The following is a 22751-nucleotide window of genomic DNA, read 5'->3' on the forward strand; positions in this document are numbered from 1 at the left end:
AGGGGGTCTCAAGCTTTAGTGAACTGAGGAATCGTTGGGGCCTTTTCATTAAAATGCAGATTCCTAGTTTCCGCCCTCAGGAATTTAGTAGGTGTGGGTGACAACCGGGATCAGTGTTTTAACATCACTGAGGTGATTCCAGGACAAGAAATCAGGGAGCACAACTTGACCAGTAGTGGTTTAGTGCCTCACTTATGGAAGTACGGTGCTCAGGACACCGGTGTCAGCATCACCTGGGACCCTGTAAGAAATGCAGGCTCTCAAGCCCCAGTCTAGGACTACAGAATTGGAAGCTACATTTTAACAAGTTCCCCAGGTGATTCTGATGCTGGTTAGAATTTGAGAAGCATTGGTTTTAAAGGGTTTGGTTAATAGTGTTTTGTTTTTTGTCCATTTGTTTCATTTCTGATGAAGAACCATTCAAAAAAAAAAAACAACAACTAGACACACACTTCAAGATCATTGTCATAAAATTTCTACCATCCTTTATCCCCACCCCCATTCATGTGGGGTCGACCAGATGCCCCAGTAGCTTCGCGGTAAAGCCAGAGTCATATCAAAGAGAGGTCTTACCTGGATCATATCCCTGCCTTCAGTAACAGTGCCTGGGTTGTCCTAGGAAGCCTTTGCTTTCTTTCCCACATCCATCCTGAAGACTAGGAAAGCCAGCAAAGCATCTCTCAGGGAGGCCTCCACTCTGCCAGATCTCTGGTTGGACACGATGGATCTTCCATTGCTAAGTTATAGGAAAAGCTGGAAGGTGCTTTGGGGGCAAGGATCCCGGGGCTTGGAATTCACAGACTGACAAAAAGAGTTGACAAGAAGCAAGAGGAAAACTTCCAACAGGCCTTCCAGAAGGAGTGCAAATACAATTTTACTTCTTGCAATGTTTAAGGATGGCGGTTGCCCTGTGGAGGGAGAGGCAAGATGCCTGCTGAAAGACAGTCCATCAGGCAGCCAGGGTATTAATGGCAGGTGAAACCTTCCAAATGAGCACACTGTCAGCCAATCTATTGCTTTAAAAGGTTGGCAATGCGGGAGACCTAACAGCGGCAATGAAGAACTAATCTCATATTGCCAGGTTAAATCAAGTCAGCCTTGCCCATTCCTTTCACTTCTTAGTTACATCAAGCCAGAATACTTTCAATTATCCCTCACTTCCAACTTGTCAGCAGGCATTGGGTAAAATGCAAATAGAACAGTGCCTTTCCCTGGTGGAGAGCAAGAAGTATCATTGAGAATAGCCTCCCTTTATTGAGTTCTTCCTCTGTGTTAAGTGCAGTACCTTCATCTTCTCATTTCACGGGGCCCGTCGTAGCATCTCCGTGCTCTCTGGTGACGTAGGTGCTATTAAGTCCATTCTATAGCTGGGAACACTGAGTCACAGGAGGTCAATCACTTGCCAAATTTACATAGCTAATGAATGATAGAACAGGTTTTAAAACCAGACCATTCTGACTCTAAAACCTGTATTATTATGTTATTTGTCTAACTAGGATAGGAGCCCAGTGGTTCCCTGAGCTTCGGAGTGCCCACCTTAAAATTTTCTAAGTGCTGTTCCAGTGGCAGGGACTGGCCAGGATCAGCAATGCTGTCTGGGAAGAGCACCCTCACCCGGACTAGGACCCCCATGAGCCCTGGGCCCTGTTTCTCCCTTTCAGGGTGCTCTCTGACCCTCTGCCTCTCCTCACCTCCACCCCCATGCATGTAGGGTTGACCAGATACCCTAAGGTGTTGGAAGATTTGCATCTCTGAGCTATCTCAGGGTCCAATGCCTAGCCTCAATTCTAGAGGGCAGATTGGCAAGGCGATTGCTCCTGCTGGCTGAAGGAGTGTATGTTTTGCAAGCTTATGTAAGATCAGGCTGCCAGAATAATGCTGGTATGCTGATTTGGGAAACTCAAATTGTTTGTATAGATAGGGGCCGGGCAGAAAAATATTAGCCAGGAGCCCCCCACACTTTCCTCACGGTCCTGCAAGAGCTCACCTTAAAACAAAATAACTCCCGAGACAAAACAAATGCTATGGTCGCCATATTTCTTCTTTACTCAAGAACCCCTTTATGCTGCTGGCTAAAATTCAGGAGCCTTTGGCTTTTGCCAGCCCTCTGAGAAGGGTGCTCTCCAGCGCCCCCTGCTCCCTCTTCATTTCCATCACAAAGAGCAGACAGCGCAGGACTCTCCCTTTTTGCCCCAGCTTGTTGCCTCCTGCCTTCTGGCCACTGCTTCATTGATTTCCCCACCTCCCCACTGTTAACCGATCTCCAAAATAGCCCTAGGGGGACTTCCCTGGTAGCGCAGTGGTAAAGAATCCGCCTGCCAATGCAGGGGACACAGGTTCAATCCCTGGTCCGGGAAGATCCCACATGCCGCGGAGCAACACAGCCCGTACGCCACAACTACTGAGCCTGCGCTCTAGAGCCCACAAGCCATAGCTACTGAGCCCACGTGCCACAACTACTGAAGCCCACACACCTAGAGCCCGTGCTCAGCAACAAGAGAAGCCACCGCAATGAGAAGCCCACGCACCGCAACGAAGCGTAGCCCCTGCTCGCCGCAACTAGAGAAAGCCCGCACACAGCAACGAAGACCCAACGCAGCCAAAAATAAAGAAATAAATAAACTTATTTAAAATATATATGTATAGCCCTAGGGTATATTGCATTCACCACCTTAACTCCCTGTATTTTTCCTGGGAAAATGACAATTTGGCAAGTACCTCACTCTGGATGCGAAACAGACATATATGATGCCAAGAAGACTCACAAAGAAGAAAAGAAGTAGAAATGACTGAGACACTTAGTAGGTTACTAGGTGCTCACAACTGTTCTCAGGACCTTATGTGGATTATCTTCTTTAGTCCTCCCAGTGCTCCTTGAAGCACCATCATCACCATCCCCATCCCCATCCCCATCCCCATCCCCATCCCCATCCCCATCCCCATCCCCATCCTCATCCTCACCATCATGCCTGCTTTGTACATAAGGGGAACAGGGCACAGAGAGGGTGATTATCTTGCCTAAAGTCAGTCTGTTAGCAAATACATAAAGTGCATAAACTTAAATATACACCTTGATGAATTTTTATAGACATATTCACCAGTGAAGCCAAGTGAATAAGATGAAGATCTAGAAAATTCCCAGAACCTGAAAAGTCCCCTATATTCTTTTCCAGCTAATACCTCCCCATTAAGGTGACCACAATTTCTAACTTTCTACTGTAATTCATGAACTTTGCCTGTTCTCGAGCATCCTGTACATGAAAGACTATGTAGTCTCCAAAGCCCATGTTTTACCCGGTCCACCCTACGGCCTCCTGACCCACTGAGTGGGGAAGGTAGATTTGGTGGTTGGTAGCCCCTCTCAGCAAACCATGGTCTGGGAAAAGTGGGGCTCATTTTTCAAATCTGAGCTGCTGCCTAGTTCCCAAACGAGTGCTGCATGCAGACGCTAGCAGCGCTATCCATGGCGCCTGCAGTGAATTGTGGGAGTCGATTTGTGCCACCCTGTCACAAAATAAAACTAAGAAAAGTAAATTTGGATCTTCCTCTGAAGCCTTTACCGCCCAAGGAAACCGGAGAGCTCATGCAGGTTGTAGAGGGAGTCAGTTGCATACCAAGCTGCAGGGAACAAAAGGCACCCAAAACTGACCCAAATGCTTCCAACTGGATTCTCCCAAAGCTGCCCAGTGTACGAAGATCAAAGAGGAAATAAATGAAATAAACCTCCTCTCCTTCCTGGAGACTTTGCTTCCGTGTAAGAGTGAGGCATGGACTCAGGCAGCCTTCCCGAGGCAGAAAAGCTGTGCATGTTTCAGCCAACTCGGAAATATTCAGATGTTTGCTGTGGCTTCTCTACTGTAACCTCTCTGTTTACCCGTGACCCCCTTCCCCCGAGTGTAGCATCGCTAGTAGGTGTTCAATTAAGGCTTTGAGGTTAAATCTCTTGACTGTTTAGGAGCTCCTTAAAAAGTCTTACAGGGCTTCCCTGGTGGCGCAGTGGTTGGGAGTCCGTCTGCCGATGCAGGGGATGCGGGTTCGTGCCCCGGTCGGGAAAGATCCCACATGCCGCGGAGCGGCTGGGCCCGTGAGCCATGGCCGCTGAGCCTGCGCGTCCGGAGCCTGTGCTCCGCAACGGGAGAGGCCGCCCAGAAGTGCAACCCTGTGCCAGCAGTAAACAGCTGAAAGGGGCTTTGAGTCTCACAGGTAGAGAGTATGGTCCTCAGCAGCCTGCCTTGCAGGGAATGAATTCCCAGGCATCTTGTTTCTCATGTTGATTCCTTTTCAGATGTTCATCTCAAACAGCCACACACTTCCCCAGCTGTAGGAGCAGACAGGCCTTCAGAAGTGATTAAATCTCATGGCTGCTCACACTTTCCCAGCTTGACGGGTGTCCACTGCCCTGTCTTCAGCCTCCCTTTGGGAAGGAAACATCTCCTCCTTCCAATAATGAAGACGACAAGGGTGGTGATCTCATGGGTTGCCTTTTCCTACTTTTTCTCCAAAGCTGCTGCTCTGCCTCTTGGCTAACTTACTCGGCTTCTCTGAGCCTCAGTTTCCAACTCTGTAGGATGGGTGATACCGTGATGCGGGGGGTGATATACAGTTTAGTGGGTGCTTGCTACACCAGGCACTCTTCCAAGTCCTGAATACATAATAACTGCTTTCATCCTCCCAACAGCACCCTCTAATGTTATCAATTAACAATGTTCTAATGTTCTCCATTTTGTTCATAAGGAAACTGAGGCACAGAGCAGTTCATTGTCCAAGGTCAGCAGATTGGTGATCACTGATCTGAGATTCAAACCCAGATACCCTGATCCAGAGTCTGCAGCTTAAGGGTTATATGATTCTGCTTTGTAAGGTTACCATGAGGATTTAAATCAAGAATAGATGTAAATCCTGTGCAATATATAGCATTTATTATTACCACCCATTATTATTATCTCATCACTATTTGAAAACATAGCATTCTTGCCAAGATGCAACCTACCTATAGCACATACCAGTGAATGACTCTAATCAGGGGACATTCATTTCATTTATTTTTATGTCCAGTTTTTATAAATTGAAAAAGTGGAAAACTTCAGGGAGTTTCTGGTTATAGTAATACCTACTGTTCATTGAACACATACTATATGCCAGACTGATACTATATCTGTCAACTCCCTATCACATAACCCTATGATATATGCATTGTTGTCACTCAGTTTTTTGTTTTTTGGTTTTTGGTTTTTTTTGCGGTATGCGGACCTCTCACTGTTGTGGCCTCTCCCATTGCGGAGCACAGGCTCCAGACACGCAGGCTCAGCGGCCATGACGCATGGGCCCAGCCGCTCCGCGGCATGTGGGATCTTCCCGGACCGGGACACGAACCCGTGTCCCCTGCATCGGCGGGCGGACTCTCAACCACTGCGCCACCAGGGAAGCCCATCACTCAGTTTTAAAGGCAAAGAAATTGAGTTTCAGCCAGGTTGATTATCTTTCTAAGCTCACACAGCCAGGGCTTAGAGGATTCCACAGGCCAGGCTCTTACCTCTGACGCTGTATAGATTTTTTGGCTTTTTACCTTGGGAATTCCAATCCAAAGGCTTCAATGTAGCCTTAACCTGATTTCTGCGTCACGTTGCCAGAACTGTTATGAAAGATTCTCTGATTTTCTTTATCAAAAGCAAGACAAAGAATGCCTAACCTACCGTTCCCAGAAAGTTTCTGCATGTCCATATTTCTCTGAAGTGGCCGTTACAATTAGCATATGACGTACGTGTGTGGAACACAGCCAGAGCTACGTACGACTTAGCGTGCGTTCTCACAGAAAGCACCTAGATGATAGGCGGCGGCCACATCTCACAGAGTGGAGTAAATGGGGATGTTTATTAAGCAGTTGCAGGGCACCACTGTGAGCCCTTGAGGAAGGCCTGGGTCACTTTCCCATAACCGCTGAGGCAGAATGGGGCCCTTTTCGAAGACTCTGCAAACCTCTCTCACCAGGAAAAAAACCAAGCAGACAAACAAATAAGGAGGTGGATAAATAAAAAAATAAATCGTCCAGTGTCGTAGGGGGGCTGTGCCGCTTTCATGCCCCTGTTGAATGGAGACATTGGCAGCCTCTCAGGTCCTGAACTGGCGATTCAGAACAGTTTGATTGCTTGCTTGATTGTTTGCGAGATAACTGCAAGATTGTCAGTGACAGGGTAATTTACTGAAGATTGCCATGTCAGACTCCATGCGAGGGGCTTGCTGGCATAAAGATGCGCTTCTCATGACTGACAGGCCACGGGGAGATTGGAGTGCCAGTTTCAAGTTCACAGTGTTGTCTGCAAGTGTTCGGCGGCAGCAGGCCATAATCACGAAACATGATGAGGTCATTACAGGCGTAACGTGTGCTCACACTTAGTAATGGATAGAACCCCAAATGCGCCATCTCTGGAGCAGGTAAATGCGAATATGTAGGGGGAAATCATTTCTGTCCTTTCTGTCCCCTCTTTGTTAGCATTTGCCATCTGCTATTGCTGATGTGTTTGTAGGACACCTCCTGCCAGACGGGCCCTTGAATAAAAAGCCTGGAGTCAACAAAACAGTGGGGAAATTTGAGGTCCATACTTTTGAAGCGGGCACAGTCACAGAAGGAGTAGCAGACTAGAGGGGGTTGGGAGAGGACAACGTTCAGTGCTTAATAGGCAAGACTGTCTGTAATTTATTATTCGCTCCTGATGTGAGGCCCTCAAGCTGGTTGTATGGAAAGGGGTTGGGGGCGGGAGGTGGCACATTCCCAGCTTCAGGAGGAAAAGGCCACCAGAGATGGATGGAACTCCTAATGGGACGAGGCCGGTGGCCTTAAAGCACTCTGTAGTGCTAATAACAGTGGCTCTCTTCTCACCTGAGAAGTTTCTGCAGCGGCTGGATGAAGCACTGCCAGCATGTCTCAGCAGGATATTTTTAAATCTGAAGCAGGCATTCCGTGGTGGATTCCTTCTGTCTAATGAAGGCGCTCCATGGAAGGTGACGGTCAAGGCAGAATACTCTGCCTTTTTTTTTTTTCTATTCTTTTCTTTTTCTTATTCTGCCAAGGGCCCCGGGAGCCACTGGATGATCTGAACGTGGGTCTGACATGGTACCTCAGCATCATTCTGCTACTGAGATACACTTCTCCAGCACCGTTTCTTGGGTCTGAGACTTGCGGGCCCCTGGGGGGCACCCGATTCAACCAGCACATCAGGCTGAGGTGCTCAGAGCCATGACTTTGAAGGTCTCTAAATTTCAAGCGTGCATGCCTGCTCACCCTCCTGTGTCTGCGTTTCCAGAAAACTTTGTAAATCTAAACGTGTTCCGAGGCACACGAGCAACATTTGCCCACGTGGAAGATGAGAGGCTAGTTTTAGTCATTTAAAGCCGAGCGGAACACGCAACCTCCCAATTTGTTTGTTTGCTAAAAAGAAAGTAGTGCATTAAAATCATTGTACATTAATTGCTAAGTTACAGTGGAACTTCGGTGAAATTAAATATTTCAATTTCATTAGTGGAACCAAACGTAAAGGGTAATGCCAAAAAAGTACGCTGTAGTAAATTTAAAGCACACAGCCAGGCCTCTGATTCAGTGTTCCAGTTCAAGTGTTTGTCAAGTCACAGCCCAGGGTTGGAGTGCATGTTTCTGTGATGCTAATTATGGCCCCAAAATGCCTCGCTATCAAAGCAGGGAGTTACATGTAAGCAAGTTACTCTCCAAGCTCCTACGCTGTGTAGTCAATCAATTCCCAGCAGAGTGAAGAAGGGTTGGCTAACTAATCCATTCTAATAGGAATTCTAAGGAGCAAACACTGCCCTAAACACCCCCATCCTCAGCCCTAACAGCCATGTGAGGAACGGGAAACAGTCATTGACTCATTCAACAAACATTTGTTGAGTGCCTGATTCCATGGTTGGCACTAAGCGAGGCATGAATATAAAAACGAATACGACACTGTTCTTTTCAAAGAGCTCATTTTCCAGACAGGAAGGCAAGCATACGGAGACAATTAATTCTAGTACAAGCAAGTTGGCTTTAACAGCGGTCTCTAGTATGTCTTGTGCATTAGAATCACCTGAGAATCATGTTTAAAGTGCAGACTCCAGGACCTGCTCCTGGAAGCTGTGCCTGGGGAGCTCTGGGGTAGGCCCTTGATTCTCCCTACAGGATTGTGACGCAAAACCATTCTCTGAGAATCTCTGATTCAGGGACACACAGAACGGGAATACCTAAGCTAGCTCGGGCATCGTCAGGAAGGCTTCCTGGAGGAGGCCACACCTAGTCTGGGTCTTAAAGGATGAGTCATAATCTGTTTCCTCCACTATACTGCCAGCTCCTTAAGGACAGACACCATCGTTCTTTGTTCTCTGTTTTATTTCCCGAACAGGGATGACACTCAAATATTTGTTGAAGGGTAGATGAATAGGAATCAGCTCGGGAAAGAGGTAGAGGGGCAGGAATCGAGGCAAATAAATCAGAATGTTCAAAGTCCTGCAGGTATGGGGAAGGTAGTTTCAGGAGCAATTGGGGAAACTAATGGCTTAGTTTGTGGGTGCTCAAGCTAAAGCCATTTCTCCACATTTCCTGGAAAGTGTCAGACTCATCACCCTGGTTCTCCCACTAGTCAGCAGTACCGTCCCTGGCTCAGAGGGAGAAGGGACGGAATGCGTTTCTCCACTGAAGCAAGATTTAAGGAATCCCATGCATTTTGATGACTTGCACACCCGTTAGCACGGGCCCCTGAGATCTGGCAACAGGTAATTCTTTTGCGCAATGTCGTTTAAGAGCAACATGTTTGTTTTTATTGCCAGCCACTCAAATAATACTTGCTCATGATAGAAAAAGTAGAAATTCCAGAAAAATACAAGAAAGAAAAAGAGAGAAACACACTAATCTACCGCCTGGGGTTAACCATTTGTCCGCATTCTCAATTATTTCCTTTCAGTCTTGTACTTCCTGTGAGTATATAGTGGAATTATCCTAGGCTTGTTGTGTGAAACCTGCCAATTCAGACCGTTGGGAAGGGTTCAGGCTGCTCGGGACAAGGTGTTAGCCTCTCAGAGCAGCTTTGTGCCATGATATCTGCTGACCCCTGGCTCTGTCTCTGCCCTTCCAGATGGCCTGGTGGACTGCCTGGACCCTGACTGCTGCCTGCAGTCAGCCTGTCAGAACAGCCTGCTCTGCCGGGGGTCCCGGGACCCCCTGGACATCATTAAGCAGGGCCAGACAGACTCACCCGCAGTGAAGTCCTTCTACGACCGCATCAAGCTCCTGGCCGGCAAAGACAGCACCCACATCATTCCTGGAGACAACCCCTTCAACAGCAGGTAGGCACCCTTCTGTCCCCGCAGGTGGCTGAGGTCGCTGCTTCCCCTTCCTGTCCAAGCAGGAGGAAGTGCTCCTGGTTTTTCTGTGGGCCTAGTTGGCCTGGAAACTACCCCATGGGAGCAGCTCCCTGCTCTGGTTCATAGAAGGCCCTTTCCTCTCTGTGGGTCAAGCTCCAGAGCAGAGTCCTGGTCCCTCTATGGGATTTGGCCACCTGCAACCCAGAACCTGCTTAGAGACACCTGTTGATTGCCTGGTTTCTAGATCATTTTTACGATCTATTATTTTATGACATTATCGTTATATTAAATCTCCTTTTAGAATACCTCTCATTGTGGCTCTTATTTGATCATCCCTGAAATATTTCATTCAGCAGAGTATTTTCTAAAAGCAGTTATAAACTTAATAACACAACTTAGCATTTGTGGCATCTGAGAGTCAAGATGATGCCAGTGGCTAGAATTTATTGAACGCCTGTGATGAGCTAGAGACTTGAAGCAGATTGGCTGTAATCCTCACAGTCACCCACCCCATCCGTGGCATCTGCTAATTGCCGAGTTTGTGCTAGACATTGTGCCAGTGCGTGTCCCCTTCTCATTCCAAAATGGCGGGGGGCAGGGGTGGGATGGGGGTTTCTCTTGAGTTTCCATTTGCTCTCAGTTGCTAATGTGAGGCTTATGAGTATTCTAGAGGCAAATTCTGGATTTATTTTGTAATCAGCTTGGCCTCTCCTCTCCCCCCCACCACCGCCAGGTCAGGTTAGAAGTGTACCCCTGGAGAACAAAGCAAGGGGAAGAGTTGGCTTTGAGATACCCCCTGGCCCGTTCTGTCTTCTAGGCACTGTTTCTGATTCTGAGGGCGGAAGGAAGGCTAGGAGAGGCAGGGATGTTCTGCAGGCCTGCCTGCACATCTCTGATCTCACTCTGGGTCCAGATAACGCTGGTGTCCGCAGATGTGAGGATGGTGGGTGTGATCTTCTTGGGGGCACCCCTTCTCATGGAGAAATAAGAACTGGGAACCTCTAGGAACCAGGAACTTGTCCCTGCCCCCTTACCCCTCTGACAGCCCTCTTCATGCCGTCTTTCTCTTAGTTTTCTTCATCCTCACTTAGGTCTGGGCAGACCCTGAAGCAACTCGGGAAATAACAGTGCTTATGCAGACTTCTCGCTGGCGAAGGAAATACCAGACTTTACTTCTTAGAGGAGGCCTTACCCTTATAAGTGATTGTCTTGGAGCCTCCCTCATTAGACTTTGGGGAGGAAACATCACCAGGCCGTGACTGAGACTCCGCTCCTCCCTGGGAGAGCCTGGCGAGGGTGGGACGGGGAAGTGGTGGGTAATGGTACAGCCAATTAATTCTGCAGCCCCTTAGAACTCTCTGGGAAGCTGTGCAGCCCCAATTCCTGGCAGCTCTTTGACTATGAGGGTTCTTAATGAGGTCACCGTGGGCCAGCAACTTTAGCCTCTCTCTGTTCTGGTTTTACTAAAAATAAAATAGAAAAGAAAAAAATAATCTCAGCCCTTGTCTATTTCAGCCACCCCCCCCCCGCAACACCCTCTAGCTGTGTCATGTTAGGCAAGTTATTTAACCTCAAACTTTATTTTCTTGATTGTTAAAATTAAATCAATACGTACAGATTATACTACACACCGTAATATTATTTTAATATGAGTAACCCTCAAAAAAATAAACCACAGATCTCGGAACAAAAATATATTTTCTCTGCTTATTAAATCCCGGTTCTGGGACGGGGATTGTGTAGGTATGTTTCTTTTTAATTATGAACATAATTCCCATTGCCAGAGACTCATGACAGGCCCTTGCACTAGTCCATGAGCATTTCGGTGAGGTCTGCATACAGTTTGCTTAGACTATAAGGGCATCTTTCAAAGACTCGTGCTCTGTTTCAGTCGGCTTCCTATTAACATTTTATTATTTCTACCCTAAATCCAGTAATTTCCTCATCTCCTCTTCATATTCTTTCTTCACTTGTGCCTTGAAAATCAATCTTCTCCTCCTCACCAGTAGTTACCACTCCCAGAAGGCACCCTGAGTTAGAGGCAAGATGTAGGGAGCAGGCAGGGGCTCCGGAATATTTGGTAGACTATACCAGCCCCAGAGATCTGGGCAAAAGAAGCTTGCTTTAGAGAAAGCTCCACGCTCCAGCATGTCGGCTTGGATCCATAATTCAGAAATGCAAAATGTTACTCCAAGACATAGGTTGAAGTTCACCAAGCATGTGAATTTCAGTGCATTATCCTCTGACAAATAATGAAAGACAAAGCTAGGAGTAAAAAAGAGCTTAATTCAAGACTGCTAAGAAGGCGTTTCCCCTAGATAATGGCATACAAAAATAACTAAAATGCCTGGACTCCACCACTATAATTTATAGAGCAGATCTCACTATCTAGATAATGTGATAATTGTTACACACCAATAATCATAAATAGAAACGAACTGATAGCATGTCTTAGCTGAATCTTTTCTGCGAATTGACTGCCTAGAGACGATAGGAAGCCAGCAGCAGTGAAGAATTAGGAAAACTGAGGGTAGAAATCACAGGCAACCCAGCTCCCTTTATTCCCATGGCACTCTGCAAAGTCTTATGCTACAGGAATGATTTAAAAGAAATAACAGTTGTATAAAAAAATGGAGGGGAAAAATACTCCACTGTGGGATGTATTCCCAATTTTGTTTTCTCATCACAAGCAGCTTGTACCTTGTGGTCATCAACACACATCACTGATTTTAAAACAGTGTCTAGGAAGGCCTGAAAGAAATCTTAGTCTGAGCTAAGATAAGGAAATGGAATTGAACGAAAGAATTATTTTCATAAATTAGTTTTCCATTTTCAAAAGACTGTATAGCATTGTGGTTGGAACCAGCTAAAAATGGAATTCATTTGATAGGCAGCCAGTAGCAGACAATTAGAGCTGTCAGTGGAACAGTCTAAACCCTCCCAAGATCACCAAGGGGTCGGAGTTGAACAGTTGGGGGGATTGCTAATAAAAAAGAGAGGTGCTTGGAGAGAGCATCCCTCCAGTTTTGGGTTCACCCGGGACTGCAGAAATAAGTGCGTTCCAAAAATCGAGCAGATTTGGACAAGATTCTGGCAAAGAACGGGTCAGCTTGATTACCTGGTCCAGAAATTGGGAGTGTGTCCAAGAATCTGGACGCCTGAGAACCTCTCTGCCTTCTCCAAGTTGCCCAGTGGCTTGAAGGCCAACAGTACAGCCGCAAACCTGCCTGGTAGGCTGGAAACTTAGTACAAAAATGGAACTTCTCATGAGCCCATTTCTCTATGAAGTCGGGAGAATTCAGGTGAAGGGAGGCGTGTGCATTCTCTCTGCATGGATTTTGAGTAGACTCTTGTGGCATCTCTGTTGCTTTATGGGATTTCCCAGAAGGAGCTGGTTGAATACTGGCATCTTTGGGAAAGTTCTAATTACTGTGATCTGGAGACAGGGGGGCTTTCTGTCATGGTGGCAAAAAGTTGAGAGGTATATACCACCTCCCCGCTCCCCTGCCCCAAATCCTGGTAGCAGGAATTTGATGTAAGAGAAATGCATAGTTACATGGAGTCCAGAATCCAAGATAGTTCTACCAGAAAAAAAAAAAAAAAAAAATCTCTAATGTTCTCTTTTCCTCAGGATGGCACGGATTGTGAGAAATTTTGCTCTTAAAGGGCAACAGAAAAAATAATGTATGTATATGTCCCAGCCTCATAAAAAACCTTTGTGTGCTCCCACCACCCAACCCCCCACTCCCTCTGTCATCCCAGCCTGGAGGAGAAGAGTAACAGTGCCTTCCTCCACGGCCAAAAAAGGAAATGAGTAGGCAGATGGGGAAGCTCTCACCCGAGGATAATACTCTCCGTGCCAGGCTAAGGCACAAACATGAGTGATGAGGGGCAGCCTGAAGCTCGGGCCAAGCAAAAGGCAAGTGATGTCAAGACACGGAGTGAGGCTGAGGGCAGAGGGAGTGTGCACAGGGGACCCCGTTGCCCAGCAGAATGACTGAAGATGCTGCCCGTGGATTTCACCCCAGACTGTTCCTCGGGGAACGCCAGCCTTAAGACATCCCTCTGGCCCACATCTCTCATGGAGATGTGATTGTGTGAAGCCAGAAGTTCATGTTTAAAGGTCTCGTCCTTGCCTTAGGGACCAGAGGAGGATGGGGTGGTGGGCAATGGGGAAGGGGAACTCTACGACACTCCCTTGTCCCCTTGTTCTCCTGCCTGGGGCTCAAAAGCTTGTGTTTCTCTTTCTCTCAGCTTGGTTTCTCTCATCCGAGGCCAAGTAGTAACTACAGATGGAACTCCCCTGATTGGTGTGAACGTGTCTTTTGTCAAGTATCCAAAATACGGCTACACCATTACCCGCCAAGATGGCACGTAAGTAGCTTTATGGGGCCCCACTTACTTGGGACTGAGGCTGCAAAGAGACAGATGGTGCTGTTGGCTTGGAACCACGTGCCTCCCCCTTGTGGACCGGGGGGAGACCCACCAGGCCAGATCTCTAGGGAGAATCCCCCCTATATATATATATATTTTTTTTAGTTTGGTCTCAGAAATGGAAAATAACTAGAATGGCCAACCTCTCCAGGGCTGCCCACAGCAATGCTTTTTCCATGGCAGGTAAATGCTTTTCCGTGAGTGTGTGTGTGTGTGTGTGTGTGTGTGTGTGTGTGTGTGTGTGTGTGGCGGAGGCCAGAAGGAAGGGAGAGTAGCTCTTGGAACCTCACTCCTATTTTATTTTAAATCAAAGGCAGTGCGGGGTGACAAGGATCCACATGCCACAGTGTCCTGTGGTGAACCCCTTCTGCTTTCATCTGTGGCTTTAGGAGTTGTGTTATTTTTGCTCCTGTTTTGAGGGGGTGGGATGTAATCAGAGAAGCCTAATTAGATACATTTAGCTGTCACCCTGCGGTGTGAAGGAGGCAACCTTTCCCTATTATCCTCTGATTGAAAACCCGCACCCATGCGGCCTCCACCAAGATGAAAGCTGTCGTTTCCTTAATCCGTTGGGCATGGACTTGAAATTTAAAGAAAAAGATAAAAAGAAGAAACGAAATCTGTGGGAAGGGGAAAACAACTCACCCCACCCTAGGCTTAAAACACACAGAGACACACTATTGTATTCTATTCCAAATGAAAGAGGAGACGGTGGATGTAAATCTGATGCAACACTTTTTCTATAAAACTGGAACCTGGAAAATCATAAACGTATCACGTGCTGTAAATCTTGCCTTTCTCTGGTGAAGAATCTGGTCTTTTTTTCTAATGTCCTAAGGTAGCCTTGCAGGTAGTTTCAAAAATCACCAGCCCACAGTAGCCCTGTCCTCCTATTTTCACCCGTGAAACCAAATATTCTCGGTATTCACCAGGTGCAGGCAGTCCTAATTAGCTGAAAGCACTAGGACTGTGAAGGTGTACCATGCCGAGCTGCCTCGGTGCTTGTTCATTCTGAGAAGCCAGTGTTCTTGTGCTGTAAGTCCTGTGACGACACCAGAGGACATTTCTGAGTCCTCGGTCTGAGGTTTCTCACCACCTTATGCTGCCCGATCCCCCTCAGCTGCTTCCTGACTAATCATCGCCTAAATCCACTTCCCGGTTCATCTATCCCACCTCATGGATCGGTGATCCTTCAGCTTGTCCAGGTAGCAAAGCCCTGGAAGTCACAGGATGTGTTTGGAAATGCTCCGAGGGATCCCACAATCTGTTGTGTAGTGGTGTGTGCCACAGACATGGGTGGTTTGATGCAATCATCCCAACGAGGAACGATTTCACTTCAAAACATCTGACTCTCCTGGACCCTCTACAAAACCATCCCCGGGCGTCCCTGGTGGTGCAGTGGTTAAGAATCTGCCTGCCCATGCAGGGGACACGGGTTCGAGCCCTGGTCTGGGAAGATCCCACATGCCGCAGAGCAACTGACCCCGTGCACCACAACTACTGAAGCCCTTGTGCCTAGAGCCCGTGCTCCCCAACAAAGAGAAGCCACCACAATGAGAAGCCCGCGGGCTACAACCGAGAGTAGCCCCCGCTGGCCGCAACTAGAGAAAGCCCACGTGCAGCAACGAAGACACAATGCAGCCAAAAATAAATAAATTTAAAAAGAAAAAGCATCCCCAGCAGCGTGCATGTCCCAAAATAAAATATAAACAAACTAATAGAATAAACTCTTCCACCATGATATTTACCTTAATATTCATATGTTCCATGTTCACTCATTTTACGTCTATTGAAAAACACTAAAAGTGTTACCAAAATTCAGTGAAGCCAGTGAGTCCGTATATTTTCATTGAGTTTTTACTGTGATCCAGGAACTCTGCTAGTTGCTGGGGATTCTGAAGTGTATACAAGGGAGTACCACTGCCCTCAAAGAGTTGAGATCCCGGCGGAGGAGTCAAGCACAAAATTGAGAGACTTCTCTCCATTAACGTTCTTTTCCATTAATTGGGGAAGAACTACCTTTATTTTACTTTACTAGTAACACACTTCCATCCAGCTCTGGAGGAAAACAGGAATATAGTTTAAGAACGATTGTCAGAAATATCAGAAATAGTAAGAACCATTTCATCCAAATGCCAAATAAATTTGTGTTTTGGAAAAAAGTATCAGAAACAAGGCAAAATGGATGAAGGGGGTTAAAAAGTCCACACTTCTAGTGATAAACAAGTCCTGGGATGTATGTATAACATGGTGCCTGTAGTTACTATTACCACATTGTATATTTGAAAGTTGCTGAGACATCTTAAAAGTTTGTAGCACAAGGAAAAAAAATTGTAACTAGGTGTGGTGATGAATGGATTTATGGTGGTGATCATTTCACAATATATACAAATATTGAATTATGTTGTACACCTGAAACTAATATAATATTATATGTCAATTGTATCTCAAAAAACATTAAGGTTCTGTGAAACCAACAGAAACAGTACAGGTCGAAGAAAAGAAAGCTTTCATGAGCCCCTCCCTGTGTCCTAGAATTGAATCATTGTAACTCCACGATGTAGTGAAGACTCCTATGAGCCTAGCACGATGCTAAATGCTTTACACCTGGGAAGGGGGGAGGAGGGGGCATACATTTTCTGTAAAGGGCCAGGTAGTATCTATTTTAGGCTTTGATGCCGTATGGTTCCTGTTAAAACTACCAGGCTCTTCCACTGTAGGTCAGAAACAGCTGGAGAGGATAAGCTAATCAATGGGCGTGGCTGGGATTCCAATGAAACTTTTTACCAAAACAGGCTGTGGGCCGGCTTTAGCTCATGGGCCGAGTCGGCTGACCCCTACTTTGAATTCATCACAAAATTTCATCCTCTCAGCCACACCGGGACATTGGTATAATTATTTCCATTTCACAGATGAAAAAACGGGGGCTGAGAGAGGGTTAGCAACTTGCCCATAGTCACACAACTAGTAAGTGGTAGAGTTTGGGTTCCCACGAAGCCCATGTTCTTCTCCTGCCTGCTCTGCCCCTCCCACTACTTTAAGCCTGGAGGTCAGAGCACCTACCTGGTCTGCAGGTGAGTTCACCCCTCTCAGTGAGCTCACTTACCCCCTCTCCAGGTTTGACCTGATCGCCAATGGCGGCGCCTCCTTGACCCTGCACTTTGAGCGAGCCCCGTTCATGAGCCAGGAGCGTACCGTGTGGCTGCCGTGGAATAGCTTTTATGCCATGGACACTCTGGTGATGAAGACAGAGGAGAACTCCATCCCCAGCTGCGACCTCAGTGGCTTTGTCCGGCCGGATCCAATCATCATCTCCTCCCCGCTGTCCACCTTCTTCAGCGCTGCCCCTGGGCAGAATCCCATCGTGCCTGAGACCCAGGTAGGAGCACCGGGTACCAGGGTGGGACTCTCAGTACTGCCCTGCCCCAAACTGGCTGGCTGACTTCCTCCCACCATCTCTCTCTGCCTGGATAAGCCAGAAACTAATATTAAGGGGGAGGGGCAAAAAGTAAGAACGCAGTAGAATTTGTAGTCACTGGAGAGAAAACTGAATCTCTCCTGGACATTCCGGATGTTTCCAGACTTTAGCAGTCACTGGAGCTTTTAATAGAATAAAAACAATACACATATGTGCAACGCACCTGCAAATTGCTTTTTATTCCTGTTAGTCACAGAGATACATGATAAGAGGCGCTTTAATGATCTACATCAGTGTTACGACAGAGGGCATATTACATTATTGCCTCCCTGTTGCTTTATAGCAATTGTCGGTGGAAGTTGCAGGTTCATATAATTACAGCCTCTTGTGGCCTCCTTGCATGCAACTAGCAATAAAGCCTGCTGTTCTTATTTACATCTTTTGCCAACAGCGTGGTTTTAAAAAGAAACACAACAGTGACCAAGAATAATTATTAATCCAAAAATCATAACCTCAGCCACTTTGCTCCGTAGTGCAGGATAAAGTTTTGGTTGTCGGGGGGTTTTTTCTCTCTTCTCAGCCACGGAACGTGGTTCTTGCACTCCCCCGTAAGGCGTGATGCTTTGGTGGGGGTGGTAGCAGACAGGTAGCCTCGGGTTGCAAGCAGCCCAGCTGCCGGGGTGCCTTTGATGCAGTGTATCTAGCTTGCGTTTCCTCCCCAGGTTCTTCATGAAGAAATTGAGCTCCCTGGTTCCAACGTGAAGCTTCGCTACCTGAGCTCCAGGACCGCAGGCTACAAGTCGCTGCTGAAGATCACCATGACCCAGTCCACGGTGCCCCTGAACCTCATCAAGGTTCATCTGATGGTAGCTGTAGAGGGGCACCTCTTCCAGAAGTCATTCCAGGCCTCTCCCAACCTGGCCTACACCTTCATCTGGGATAAGACGGATGCCTATGGCCAAAGGGTCTACGGACTCTCTGACGCTGTTGGTATGTTTCAGTTTCAACCCCTTATTGATTCTTGGATTTAAGCATGCATTAAATCAGCCTGTATTTATTGAATTCCTAGTATGGGCCGAGAACTATTCTAGTAGCTAGGGAGGCAGTGGTCCATAAGCAGACAAGCGTCCTCTTCCGTGGACTTCCTATTCTACTGAGGGATCGGAATAATAAACACAGCCTGGACAAGAAAATATCAAGCAGTGTTAGGTGCTAATATGAAAATAAAAATGTGTTGTATACTGGGGAAGAGGGGCAACGGGGGGTGGGCGTTCAGGGAGGGTTCCTCAGCAGATGATGTTTAAACAGAGGCTTGAATGAAAAGGAGCCGTGTGAAAATCAGGAAAAGAGCACTCTTTTCCTGGCAGAAAAAGAGAAGAGGGAGGTGTTTTTGAAGGACAGACATAGGCCAGTGTGGCTGGAATGTAGTGGACAGGGAGACTATTTGAGATGGGGAGAGAGGTGGGCAGGGGCTCGATCATGTTCCAGAGAGAACACTCTCAGGTGGCACAGAACCAGAGAACCAGAAGACGGAGCTAGAGGGGGGCTGAAAGCCACGTGCTACGTTTCAGGCTTTGCCTCTGAGGGGATCACGTGATTTCCCACTTGGGAAAGACCAACATAAGAGAAGGGTCGTATCGTTATCGGTCTTTGAAGAGCTGTGAGCTGTGGATTCATGTCAACCTACCCAGTATATTTTCTTACTTGTAGAAAGCTGTCTGGGATTCATTAAAATCCAGAATCCTGTATTTTCTTCACCAGTAGGCTTGTGGTTTTCAAGAACTGCAATAAGTTACCAAAATAAGAAACCAGCAAACTCAGAAATTTTCACTGTAATTGACAGCCAGTGTTCATCAGACACTCCCTTGCCGCAGAGCATTGTGCTAAATCCTTTGTCTTGGGTGACCTCGCAATAACCCTATCAAGTAGACCCTCTCATAATCCCCATTGAGCAGATGGGACCTGAGGGAGAGGGTAAGCAAGTTGCCTGAAGTCACAGCCCTAGCAGGCTACGCATGCTCAGAATATTGCCCTTGCGGTCTGCTTCGTCAATGGGTAGAGTTAATAACTTAAAGACAGTAGTAAGTTATCGGAGTAACGAGTGCATTTAAATATAAGCAGTGGCTAATTTAATAAATATTATGTCAGGCTTTAGCCAATATCAAAATGATAGCCGACATCAAAAAGAAGACTGCATATTCATAACGCACTGCCTGGACTCCAGCTCCTACCATTATCAACACATCTTGTTTCCTCCTTACCTCCATCCACTCCTCCGCCTCCCATATTTTTCTGAAGCAAGTCCCAAACATCAGATCATTTCATCTGTAGTATATCAGAGTGTATCCTTAAAAAACACTTTAAAAGCATAACAACAATATCACAACAAAGAAACACAAGAAGTTCTTAATATCGAATAGCCAGTCATTGTTCAATATTTCAATTGCCTCATGAGTAGCATAAAATAAAGTAGTACTTTATTTGTTTGAATCAGAATCCAAATAAGATCTACCTTTTGCAACAAATTTTTTGTTATTATACAGGTTTCAGGTTTACAGCATTATAATTCGACATCTGTATACACTACAAAGTAATCACCACCACAGCTGTAGTTAGTACCCATCACCATACAGCTGACCCCCTTCACCCGTTTTGCCCACCCTCCAAACCCCTTTCCCTCTGGTAACCACTAATCTACTCTCTGTATCACTGAGTTTGTTTTTGTTTTATTTTGTTTGTTCATTTGTTTTTTAGATTCCACATATGGGTGAAATCATTCAGGATCTGTCTTTCTCCTTCTGACTTATTTCACTTAGAATAATACCTTCAAGGCCCATCCACATTGTCACAACTGGCAGGCTTTCATTCTTTTTACAGCTGAGTACTATTCGATTATATATACTGCAATTTCTTTTTTTTTTAAACATCTTTATTGGGGTATAATTGCTTTACAATGGTGTGTTAGTTTCTGCTTTATAACAAATTGAATCAGTTATACATATGTTCCCATATCTCTTCCCTCTTGCATCTCCCTCCCTCCCACCCTCCCTATCCCTCCCCTCCAGGAGGTCACAAAGCACCGAGCAGATCTCCCTGTGCTATGCGGCTGCTTCCCACTAGCTATCTACCTTACGTTTGGTAGTGTATATATGTCCATGCCTCTCTCTCGCTTCGCCACAGCTCACCCTTCCCACCTCCCCATATCCTCAAGTCCATTCTCCAGTAGGTCTGTGTCTTTATTCCTGTCTTACCCCATGTTCTTCATGACATCTTTTTTTCTTAAATTCCATATATATGTGTTAGCATACGGTATTTGTCTTTCTCTTTCTGACTTACTTCACTCTGTATGACAGACTCTAGGTCTATCCACTTCATTACAAATAGCTCAATTTCGTTTCTTTTTATGGCTGAGTAATATTCCATTGTGTATATGTGCCACATCTTCTTTATCCATTCATCTGATGATGGGCACTTAGGTTGTTTCCATCTCCGGGCTATTGTAAATAGAGCTGCAATGAACATTTTGGTACATGACTCTTTTTGAATTATGGTTTTCTCAGGGTATATGCCCAGTAGTGGGATTGCTGGGTCATATGGTAGTTCTATTTGTAGTTTTTTAAGGAACCTTCATACTGTTCTCCATAGTGGCTGTATCAATTCACATTCCCACCAGCAGTGCAGGAGCGTTCCCTTTTCTCCACACCCTCTCCAGCATTTATTGTTTCTAGATTTTTTGATGATGGCCATTCTGACCGGTGTGAGATGATATCTCATTGTAGTTTTGATTTGCATTTCCCTAATGATTAATGATGTTGAGCATTCTTTCATGTGTTTGATGGCAGTCTGTATATCTTCTTTGGAGAAATGTCTATTTAGGTCTTCTGCCCATTTTTGGATTGGGTTGTTTGTTTTTTTGTTATTGAGCTGCATGAGCTGCTTGTAAATTTTGGAGATTAATCCTTTGTAAGTTGCTTCATTTGCAAATATTTTCTCCCATTCTGAGGGTTGTCTTTTGGTCTTGTTTATGGTTACCTTTGCTGTCCAAAAGTTTGGAAGTTTCATTAGGTCCCATTTGTTTATTTTTGTTTTTATTTCCATTTCTCTAGGAGGTGGGTCACAAAGGAGCTTGCTGTGATTTATGTCATAGAGTGTTCTGCCTATGTTTTCCTCTAAGAGTTTGATAGTTTCTGGCCTTACATTTAGGTCTTTAATCCATTTTGAGCTTATTTTTGTGTATGGTGTTAGGGAGTGATCTAATCTCATACTTTTACATGTACCTGCCCAGTTTTCACAGCACCACTTATTGAAGAGGCTGTCCTTTCTCCACTGTACATTCCTGCCTCCTTTATCAAAGATAAGGTAACCATATGTGCGTGGGTTTATCTCTGGGCTTTCTATACTGTTCCATTGATCTGTCTTTCTGTTTTTGTGCCAGTACCATACTGTCTTCATTACTGTAGCTTTGTAGTATAGTCTACAGTCAGGGAGCCTGATTTCTCCAGCTCCGTTTTTCGTTCTCAAGATTGCTTTGGCTATTTGGGGTCTTTTGTGTTTCCATACAAATTGTGAAATGTTTTGTTCTAGTTCTGTGAAAACTGCCAGTGGTAGTTTGATAGGGATTGCATTGAATCTGTAGATTGCTTTGGGTAGTAGAGTCATTTTCACAATGTTGATTCTTCCAATCCAAGAACATGTTATAGCTCTCCATCTATTTGTATCATCTTTAATTTCTTTCATCAATGTCTTATAATTTTCTGCATACAGGTCTTTTGTCTCCTTAGGTAGGTTTATTCCTAGATATTTTATTCTTTTTGTTGCAATGGCAAATGGGAGTGTTTTCTTGATTTCACTTTCAGATTTTCATCATTAGTGTATAGGAATGCCAGAGATTTCTGTGCATTAATTTTGTATCCTGCAACTTTACCAAATTCATTGATTAGCTCTAGTAGTTTTCTGGTAGCATCTTTAGGATTGTCTATGTATAGTATCATGTCATCTGCAAACAGTGACAGCTTTACTTCTTTTCCGATTTGGATTCCTTTTATTTCCTTTTCTTCTCTGATTGCTGTGGCTAAAACTTCCAAAACTATGTAGAATAAGAGTGGTGAGAGTGGGCAACCTTGTCTTGTTCCTGATCTTAGTGGAAATGCTTTCAGTTTTTCACCATTGAGGATGATGTTGGCTGTGGGTTTGTCATATATGGCCTTTATTATGTTGAGGAAAGTTCCCTCTATGCCTACTTTCTGCAGGGTTTTTATCATAAATGGGTGTTGAATTTTGTCGAAAGTTTTTTCTGCATCTATTGAGATGATCATATGGTTTTTCTCCTTCAGTTTGTTAATATGGTGTATCACATTGATTGATTTGCGTATATTGAAGAATCCTTGCATTCCTGGCATAAACCCCACTTGATCATGGTGTATGATCCTTTTAATGTGCTGTTGGATTCTGTTTGCTAGTATTCTGTTGAGGATTTTTGCATCTATGTTCATCAGTGATATTGGCCTGTAGTTTTCTTTCTTTGTGACATCATTGTCTGGTTTTGGTATCA

At 45.5% G+C, this 22751-nt stretch overlaps 1 protein-coding gene across 1 annotated transcript in view; it reads left to right on the forward strand.

Moving 5' to 3' along the window:
* Positions 1-22751, forward strand: part of TENM2 (teneurin transmembrane protein 2) — a gene marked incomplete at its 5' end in the record, with an annotated part of 411764 nt that overhangs the window by 300028 nt on the left and 88985 nt on the right. Inside the window, 4 exons of the mRNA XM_079918659.1 lie at positions 9120-9330; positions 13603-13722; positions 16900-17161; positions 17923-18190. Of these exons, the coding sequence (XP_079774785.1) occupies positions 9120-9330; positions 13603-13722; positions 16900-17161; positions 17923-18190 (861 nt within the window). The remainder of the gene's footprint in view (positions 1-9119; positions 9331-13602; positions 13723-16899; positions 17162-17922; positions 18191-22751) is intronic.

The sequence above is a fragment of the Stenella coeruleoalba genome, assembly GCF_951394435.1.
Source record: "Stenella coeruleoalba genome assembly, chromosome: 3".
Lineage (NCBI taxonomy): Eukaryota > Metazoa > Chordata > Mammalia > Artiodactyla > Delphinidae > Stenella > Stenella coeruleoalba.